The sequence below is a fragment of the Lepeophtheirus salmonis genome, chromosome 8 (assembly GCF_016086655.4).
Source record: "Lepeophtheirus salmonis chromosome 8, UVic_Lsal_1.4, whole genome shotgun sequence".
In the NCBI taxonomy this organism is placed as follows: Eukaryota; Metazoa; Arthropoda; class Copepoda; order Siphonostomatoida; family Caligidae; genus Lepeophtheirus; species Lepeophtheirus salmonis.
The window spans coordinates 17439172-17449829 of NC_052138.2; the positions used below are offsets into that span (position 1 = coordinate 17439172).

Consider the following 10658-nt stretch of genomic DNA (forward strand, 5'->3'; position numbering starts at 1 on the left):
TAAATCCGTTTAGATATTCTTATCTACGTTAAATTTTTTACAATTTAAATAATTTGTTATCCTCATTTTAAAATAAAATGACTTTTATTATTTATTTTTTTCTCCTTTTTTATTAATGTTACACTTGATATTTGCTTTACGAGTGGTTTTAGGTGTTGATAAAGAATAATTATAGATGTATATATGTACTAAGAAAGAAATATTACACAACAATACTTTTCTTCTTCAAGGACTGGGTGTAGGGATGACTCGTGATCCCTGCACTTTAATGATTGGTCAGTATTTTAAGAGGAAAAGGGAGTTGATGGAAATTTTTCTCGTTTCGTCCAGTGGGATTGGCTTAGCTGTTATGTCCATCTTCCTCCAATTTGCTCTCAGGTATGAATATAATCATATACAATATTGTTTTTTTCTTTTTCGTTTGACATATTTTGGGCTTTATTGAATACAAAATCCAACTAAATTATGTTTATCTATCATGCATATCAATTTATCTTAAAAGAAAATAGTAATAAAACTAAGCCATTAAAAGGAATTGCACCATAAACTTTTATTGTTATACATACATATATCAAGATGAATTCAAGCTTTATCTTTTGTATTTGTACTAACAGATCACTTGGTTGGATCCTTGGCCTACAACTGGTTACTGGTGTGATTTGTATCACGTTTATATTTGGTACCTTTCATCGCTCGGCCTCACTCTACCATCCACAGCGTAGAGCTATTCTACATCTCAAAAGTCAAAAAAGAAAAATTAAAAGCAAGGATAAAACCATTCAAGAAGAGACTCCGCCCTTCTTGGACTTTAAGACTTTAAAAAGCAGAACGGTTCAAATATTACTACTCTCCATTGCAGTCAGCTCCTTTGGACTCAATTGTCCACTTTACTACATTGTAAAATAACATCATTGATATCAATTTGTATCATACTAACACTAATTATTGTATTTTTCAGACACAGCAAGCCCTCATTGCAGAAGTACGGGGAAATAAGTTACTTTTACTCAATGTGTATCTCGGTCTTGGATGGTCCTTTGGTTGTTGCTTATTTGGTTGCATAATCATTTATGGGGATGGAAGAATCCCTAGACAGTACCTGTGCCAAGCAAGTCTTTTTATGTCGGGAGTTTCAGTTTTAACATTTACGGGGATAGAAGCTTATCGAGGCTTCGTTATATTCGCTTGGATTTATGGGTTTTTCCTAGGAGGATATAATTATACACTTAAAATGTATATTTATGAAAAAGTCCGTGCAAGGAACTTTGGAAGAGCTTGGGGATTCACTCAATGTGCAGTGGCAATATCCAACGTGTTAGGAGTATTTATTTCCGGTAATAACTACTAGCCCCTTAAAAATGCATAGTTCAATAAAAATATGCACTTTTTACTTTCAAAATTGTGTTAGATCTTATGTTGATACTTTCAACTTTTTATGAAACATAAACATTTTGTGGGATATCTATATTACAAATTTGAAATATTGTTCCTTCATCTAAGATAGTTATTAATTAAAGATACTCTTTTTTGACTTATACTGACTATTTTTAGGTAAGAGTAGTGTTTTTTATTGTTTGTGAAACTTGTAAGCATTAATAGAAATATGCAACCACTAATCATTCATTTATCAATATGGGTCAAACTTAATTTTTTATCAGTAAGAACATTTTTGGACTATGTTTGCCAACATTTCCAATGAAAAAAATAACTGAGACTTTAAATGCTTTATGTTGCGAATATGAAACATACCAAGAAAACGCCCATTAAAAAAAATGTGTGAAACTGCAACAACTTGTTTAACATTTGCAACAACCCTTTGGGTAATTGTGAGTAAGCATTTGTATGATGTTGTAACAACATTACCACTATATAGGTCATTAGTCATTATAATGCCTTTGTTTTTTGTTACTTAGTACGTTTCTTTGTTAGTCCCGAGGATTAGGGCAAAAGCTACAGATCGATTCTGATCAAACTTGATGTGAAGATGATATATGGCCACAGTAAGAGATGATTACATTTTAAGAAGTCAAGGTCAAAAGTTTTTAAACATAAAACATAAAAAATGAATAAAAGACTATATCTGTACAACAAATTAAGACGAATAGCTCAATTTGATTTTAGGGGGAGGTTTTGCACTCTACCGAGTGCTCATTCTAGTCTTGCTTAAATTACCCTATGAAAGTTTTTTTTTTTTACGAAGTAAAATTATTTTCATGTCAAAATAAATAAATAATTTAGCATTCAAGAATGAGAAACCGCTCTAATGTTCTAATGTACAGTTGTACATGTACGAGTTGGTAGTTTCACTTCTCTAATATTATTAAAGAAAATCTAAGGGCATAAATATGAAGGAAGGGATTCTACCATCACTTATGGAAGGTTGTAATTATTGTTATTTTTTAACTTATCTAAAATCTACTTCGGCACTTTATTATACAATAATTTTCTACTAAAAACTTTAAAATACGATCTAAACTTTCCTTATTCCACCTTTCGTGACCCTCTATTAATAAAAAAATAATAATTAGGAATTGTACTTATTTGTTTATTTAAAAAAAAAAAAAAAAAAGATGTATTCCTTAAAGATATCATCATCAATCTTAATATCCTTGCATATAAAAATAATCATAACTCAAACTTACGATTGATCTTGACCCTATGAACTAGGTTTGTCCCACATTCATATTTATTTTTTACGATTATTTGATTTGATTTACTTTATAAACAAAGATTTGTAACATGTATGAAAAATATTCCCGTTTCTTTTGCAAATCACTACAAATTCTGTAACTAGATAAATTTTAATGATTCTACAAGTAAAAGAGACCGTCAACAGATTTTAACTTGTAAAATTTCAGCATAACATAGCCACTAGGGCTGGTATGGTACGCTAAACTCATGGTTCGGTACGAACCGTGGTGAACACTTCAAGGTACGCGGTTTGGTACAGTGTAATATTAAAATGTTTTTTTAATAGAATTAATGTAGTTTTTCATGTTTTTTCGATATTTTATTCTTTAATAATTTCCTTCCTGTACATATAAATTATTCGTAAATATACTTAACTTCTCTTAAAAACATAGTTTGATATAAAATACACACGGGTTCAATAATATTTTCATGAATTTATACATCTTATTTTTGCAAAAAGATGAGCTTGTCTACATTTTTTGGTAATGAACAAGACCAATTAGCAGTCACAGTATATCCAGCTGTCGAAAAAAATATTTCAATTAAAACAGATGTACCTCTAGTAGTGAGGTATCGTAAAGATAAACTTGAAACATTGGGTAATTTATTTAAATTATCTATCCATCACACTACTCGGTTAAAAAAAAAAATTAATATGTGATTATAAATATTCGTACTGCACAGAAAGTAAAAACGTACTGAACCGAGGTACATCCCCGTACCATACCAGCCCCACTACCTACTTATGTATTCTACTTTTTGAATATATTTAAAAATTATACTATTCAGCAGTTCAAGAGTAAACAAGTCGAATTTGATTAAGAAATTGAAGAAAGTGGACTAATTAATTTTTTTATGAATTATTGGCTCGATTTTTCATGATGTTGAATTATTCAACATAAAAACATTATCCTATATTAAGATATAATAAAATTCTTATTATAGAATAAATAAGTTCTCTCACAAAAAACTGTTCAGAGCCAGGCTTTAGCTAAAAAAACATGCTTGATATGAAGTATAAATACGTCAAATTATAAAGAAAAACAACACAATGCAAGTAAATTCAAGTCTTGGAACGTCCGCCGGCTATAACTCACATCTATTATTGTTATTTAAGGTGTAAAAATGATCAATAAAACCTTCAACCCCAAAATGGGTTTTTCCTTTAAGGTTGAAAGTTTTAATGGTCATATCGTACAATGTATGCTTTAGCCGGCGGGGGAAAATACTGTTGCATAGTGTAATCAATTATTAATGTAAATTGTGTGCATTTTTAGCTGGTCCGCTATTTTGGATTTGGTAATCTGAAAATTAATTTTCTTTTCCTCAGCTGTTGTTATTATTATTTAACTTCTGGGTAGTGTACTTCCTTTCCTAAATTGATTTAATTAAATTCAAAACCTGATTGAACATTCGTGTGTGCTTCTAAAAGATGTAAGGTAACCTTGAAAATTTGTTCGGAATTATATTTGTAAGTCCTTGTTGGACTCCAAGTAGAATAGAGGAGTTGTTGCTTCAAATGCCTTATTTATATCCTTCTCCCCCTCCTCACTTGTCACACCTGATTGTAGCTGATCTAATGAAACGTCATAAGAGCCAAGACACTCAACTCCAAAACAATCTACAAATTGTCAGCTTTACCACTCTTTTTTTATTTTTTTATATGCTCAACATACAAATGATTTTCATCACTAGTAATCAATCCAAGAAAAATTGTACTTTTTATATTAGGTGTATTATTATTCTATTAATTGATCATAAAATGTCCAATAGTTATACATAAGCTACAGTGAAAACAATGAAAAACTGATTAAATTATTACTAAAAATATTTTTATTTTGAAAGTTGTTTCTTTTTTTGATGTTAGATAAAAATGGAAATTATTCCATCCTGTTTTCGTCTTCTTTGCCAATTCCACAAAAGAATCTTTAATTTTCGCTACACAGTAATCTCTGTTAAACTTCGTAGTTTTTCAATTTGTTTTTTATACAACTTCAACCATGTTATTTTTTTATTAACTAAATTATACTGTGAAATGATATAAATCATTGATCAGATTTTTTTCCATACAAACACAATTTTAATTTTTAAAAAAATCAACGCAAGTATCATTTTTGTAACGATTTAATTTAAATTGGGGGAAAAAGTGTAAAAAAAAATAAATAATAACATCGTAGCTCAATGGACAACGCGCTTGGTGGATGCATATTCTCTTTAAGTAAATGTGTGTAGAATTGCGTCCCAATTGATTCTAGTGATGAAAATCCAGTCTTGAATGGTCATGTTTAAAAAAAGAAATCGAAAATCGACATGGTAACCTTTACAATATGAAGGATATTTTGGATGAGAGAAATAATTATGCTCATGACGTTTAATTAGAGTAGCTATTATAAGCTGTGACAAGGGAGAAAGGAGAAAATGATAAAAACAAGGACATTTGCTAGAATTACTCCAATGTCGATCCCTAACTCTACTCTGAGTCCAACAAGGATATACAATTGTAACTCCACCACAAATCCTCAGGGTTATGCCCCGTCTATTAGGAACACATTCGAATGTTCAATCGGGATTTGAATATAATTGAATCTATTTAGGAAAGGATGTTCCCTACTCAGGAATTAAATAATAATGACAACTGCTAAGGAATATAAGAACTGATTATGTAAATTGACTTCAAAACAGATTTCTAGGTCGGATCCAGTAAACGTAATAATATAATGTTTATTTACACTTAATCAGTGCGACTCCTTCTGAACAATTAAAGGAACACTAAAAAAAAAATTGTACAAAAGATTAATTAGGTTTGCTTGACCATATTTATTATTCCAAGATTCCAGTTTCGGATTCAATATTTGTTAGTAGTTTGCTAAAGCATAATATATTACGCATAAACATGTTATTGAACTATAGATTTCAGTTAGTTTATGGTACAACTCAATAATATATTATTTTTGAGTTGTAATGTTGTTATCACGCAATTTCATGAAAAATGATATCTTAATTTTGTCTTTGTTCTAAAAGATCGGTTACCAACAAAAGTATATAGTTTATTTGATAAATGATTTCAAAATGTATGTTTTACTCAACTTTTAAACACATTCAATTATTTTATAAATACTCCAATGAATAAAAATGTTGACATAAGATGATTTACACAAAATTAATCTTGAATACTTTTTCTAAAAATTGTGCCTAGAATCATTTGTATTAATTTATAAGAATTATAATTTAATATGATTAAAGCTTCGAAGGTGCCGCAAACTGTGAAAAATCTTATTAATCAAATAAAGGTTTTAAAGTAGGGTTAAATTTTTTGGATATATCAACTCATTTTAGAAATTTGAATACAAACACTACAATTAAACAAAATATATGGACTGTATGATATTAAAAAATAAATGAGACAATTTCTTGTTTTCTTGATTTTAAACAATATTATTTTTCTAATTAAGACACCGGAAATTGAAAACGACAAATTGAATTACTATGAATTATTTGAATTGTTACATAACTTACATAAGACAAATATTGAATAACAAGTTTAAAATGTTGGCAAGACTTATATTTTGATGATATATGATAGTTAAAAAAACTTTGAATTTTGATCTTTCCTTCTTTCTAGAAATGATAAAAACCACTTCAATGCCACCTTCTTTTTTTATATTTTCAGGGCAATTAAATATAAGATTTGGTAATAAAGTCGGGTTCCTTTTTAGCTCTGTTGCCATTGTCCTAGGCAGCCTCGTCATGATTCTAGTCGATGTGCATCGCCGTAACTTACGTAAAAAGCATAGTCACAACTCCTCTCACCATCACCATCACCAAGGGAGCCGCAGTCGCAGCAACATTTGTACCAGTGTGTTACCCCATATTAATAATGGCAATAGCTCTGGATCTCATCAACACCACCCTAATAACACAAACTCCACAGTTTGTAAAGTAATTGAGTCTGAAAACAAGAAAATTTCGTCCCAAGGGGATGAAAAAGTTGAAGAGATCATAGATGATGTACTTCTGGATGAGGAGTTGGACGATCCTGACTTAATTGAGCCCATGTTTAGACGTCGATCACTCAAACCAACAGTGAGTCTGTTTTCCAGAGAAGAAGAGGATGAAGACGATCTAGACTTTGATATATTCTATGAGAACTACTGCTGCACGTTGGAGGAAGGAGGTCGTCGTAAACGTGTTTTATTATTGGATGATGATGTCGAATATTTAAATGATAATATAACGTCATGTAGCAAGGTGGAGAATCGCCTTGTTTTCTCCGAGTATGAACAAAATCTCATTAAAGAGACTGAAGGATTAAAGTATAACAATCTTAATAATAATGGGGATGGGGCACGGAAATTGGGAAGGAAAAGATCATCGATTTTGTTTAAGCAACCATCTGATCTTGGAAATGGACGAAGGCTCTCAAAATCCCATTGGTGGAATGAGTCAAAGAGAAACATTACTCCAATAGATGAAGCCTCCGTTTGATAAACCAAATAATCGACTATTTATTGATTAAGATTTTTTTTTATTTGCTACTTTTATTTATTTAATGGTTACAAAAACCAATGGCTGTGATTACATACATGTTCCAATAAAAATAATTACAAAAGTTATTCTATAAGAATGTCAGTATTATTTCATATACATAATTTGTACAATAATGTAAAATCTCTGTTGTCCGTTTCTTTCCTTTATTTATTTTAATCTTTTTTGTTTTTCATTTCCGTTTTAAATGCAAAAATAAATAATTTATATATTTTTTTCAATGCCTATATTGAAATGATTTAAATAAAGACTTATTTTTATTAAACTGCTTGGTATATTTATTAATGATTTTTCCATTTATTCCTCATTCACTAAAAATGAGGTCCATTGTTTCCATTTCACTCGTGGTTGAAATCATAATAATTATGCAGTAACAAATGGATATTATGCTATTAAAATATAATATATAATGAAATATTTTATTGACACACGAATAACTAGTATAATGTTAATGTCAAAGTTTGTGAGCTAACACATTGATGTCACCACTAGGACTAAATCCTACCATTTTTAGTTTGCATCAACCTTCAAACTATACGTGTAAAATTTGTCAGTTGTCGTACAATTGGTTCAGAATATATATTATTGTAAATGAAACAACTTTTGTTATTGTTCAAAACAAAAATAATTTCGTGTGTTAATGAAAATTTGCTTCTGTGCAAAAAAAATACTGATGAATCCAATATATTAATTTATAAACATTATTTGAACTCTGCAACAGCGAAATCATGCATTGAAAAATAATTCACTAATTTTAAATGAGGTGAAATGAGTGTTGAAGATGATGTGGACGTCTGAAAGAAGCAATTACCGAAGAAAACATAAAACAACATGTTCATGATTCGGAGCAATTTTTATTAACATTCAATGGTAATAAATACTATTTTTTAGAAAAAATATGTAACTATGGATGAAACGTGGCTCCATCGCTACACTACAGACTCTAATCGACAGTCAGGCGAGTGGGTTTCATGCGGTGAACCGAATCCAAAGCGTGGAAATGAACAGCAATTGTCTAGCAAGATTATGGACTCAGTATTCTGGGACTTGCATGGTAAAATATTCATTGATTACCTCGAAAAGGGCCAAATTATCAACAGTAATTATTGTACAGCATTATTGGAGCGTTTGAAAGATGAAATTACAAAGAAAAGGGCCCAATTTGAAGAAGAAAAACAATGTATCACAAATCACTAAAAACGAATTTAGCTTACTAATTTTTCAGCTGACTTGATATATTCTGACAACTTGTTTACATTAACAAAAATTTTAGGTTCCAATTTAATTTATAACAAAAATTCCCCCTAGTTTAAGTCATTATAAATCCGGATATAATGTCCATTTGAATCTTATATTTATATGTAAATTTATCCACATTTCATCCTCAGGATTGTCTACAAAATGTCAATTTTTCCGGCAGTTGACAGTGTTAATTTCCTTTACGTCCTCGTCTTAGACCTCTTTATCTGATAATTTCTTGTGGGATGGAGAATGTTGATACTTCGATTTGGAAGATAATTCTAGTACAACTTATATATCTTAAAGGTGATAAGAAGGCCTTGATGATAATGCACCGTTCGTATGGTTGTAAAATTCCAGTGGAGTTAAAATTATTATCTTGTCTCTCATGGACTGATAAATTATCCATTACTTAATTATTGTGTTACTAAAACTAAATATAAAATGTACTGTAAACTTAAATAACTTTGCTATTAAAAAAATCGAAATTAGAGTTTTTAATAATAAAAATGCTTCTTTTTAGGATAGAAGGACTCTACAAGAAATATAAAAATTAATTAGACATAAAAATATAACTTTTTCTAGTTAACTATTTTCAGTTTCTTTCAAAATGGTTATAAATCTTCTAAAATAGTGTAAGTAATGGAAAAAATTCAAATGAAAATACAGAAGAACCAACTAATGTTAGATTCATGACAAAAAAAGGCATATATTCGTTATTATATAATCGACTTTAATACGAGTAAAACCTACTGATGGAAAAGATTAAAGGGATCCAATGAAATGGATTAAGTTAGCAATATTCACGACGAGTGTTTATAGCACTGATTTTAACAACTTAATGGACAATGCAATTTTGAGGAGTATAAGAGTTTGATATGGAGTTGGAAAATAATTGTGACGATAACTAATATTAATTTAAATAATTCACATAATATTTGACGTTAATTGGAATTATATTGTAAAAATGAATGATTAGTATTTATCGGAATGTTTTTAATATTTAACAGGCTCAATTTGACAAGGAGTTATTTTTAACAAGACGGGGAAAAGTTTTGATACCATTTTCAATCCCATTTTTGATAGGGTTATAGATTATAATTCAAAAACTTAGTCACTTAGCTAAAAGTAACTTTCATATAATGTAAAGAGTTTTAACAAAAGAAATAAGATAATCATAATGGGGAAAAAAGCTTATATGAAGATCCTAAAGGTGAAGTAACGTCAGTGTAAGCTCTTTTTTCTTTCATAGTTATGTATAATATTTATTCTATGTATCAAATGAAAGCTGAAAACCTAAGCTTTTAGTTAAAGGATTTTGATTTTTTTGATTCAATTTACTAAACTTATCAAAAACTGCTATTAAAGATACCTATCTATATTATTAATAAGAAATTGTGTGTTGTTGTATTCGTATCTCAAGGCGTTTATGCTTTGGCATAGCTGGTATTCATTGCTGCAAACTGAAGGTTTTATTCTACTACATTCTTACTATGCCACACAGTCAATCAAACTCCCTTTGTCGTCTCTATGTATTTTTTTATCTATGGTTACAGTAATTATAAATCGAATTCAAATTAAGCCAATCAACGTTCAAAACACTCTTAAGGGGGAAATAACAAGAAAAATCAAGAACGGACAAGAGAATGCATTCATTATAATCCGATTAGACCAGACTTCAAGGGACTGATTAAAATTTGTCTACTATAAAAGAAATCCGCCTATCAAATTAATTAAATACTCTATTATAACTAATTCGGAAATTTAATAAATGTTCGGTTTTATCGGTTTTTAATATGGGGCTTAAAAGTAGTCCCGTCCTGAAAAGTCTTGTCCCTGTCCTAAGGAAAGTCACAAATTTTAAAGCGTTTTTTACAAGGCATCATTTTGACTCATAGTGTTGTAAAGTATTTCAGTTTATCATAGGAATTCGTTTGTAAAACTTTAATTATCTTTAAACACGAGAATATTTATTTATTATTCTTAATTTAGGCCAAAGCTAAGTATCAAATTAAGCTTGTTAAAATTTTTGAAGATTGATATATGATGACATATGTATGAGGATGTCATTTTTTAAATCATGGGCTAAATAGTTTTGCAGTTGGTTTGATTTAAAAACAATGGGATGAAGGTTTTTCTATTTTCCTGAGAGACAAAAAGAAGAATGTTTTATTTATAGAGCA

The 10658-nt window shown here is 29.5% G+C and overlaps 1 protein-coding gene across 2 annotated transcripts in view; it reads left to right on the forward strand.

Moving 5' to 3' along the window:
- The window catches only part of LOC121123296 (monocarboxylate transporter 2), a 371763-nt gene extending 364262 nt beyond the window's left edge, over positions 1–7501 (forward strand). For both annotated transcript variants that reach the window (XM_071890450.1, XM_071890451.1), the window contains 4 exons: positions 231–378; positions 615–897; positions 959–1334; positions 6362–7501. In XM_071890450.1, coding sequence (XP_071746551.1) covers positions 231–378; positions 615–897; positions 959–1334; positions 6362–7176 — 1622 coding nt within the window. In that variant the 3' untranslated portion in view covers positions 7177–7501. The remainder of the gene's footprint in view (positions 1–230; positions 379–614; positions 898–958; positions 1335–6361) is intronic.
- The last annotated feature ends 3157 nt before the right edge of the window (positions 7502–10658 follow it).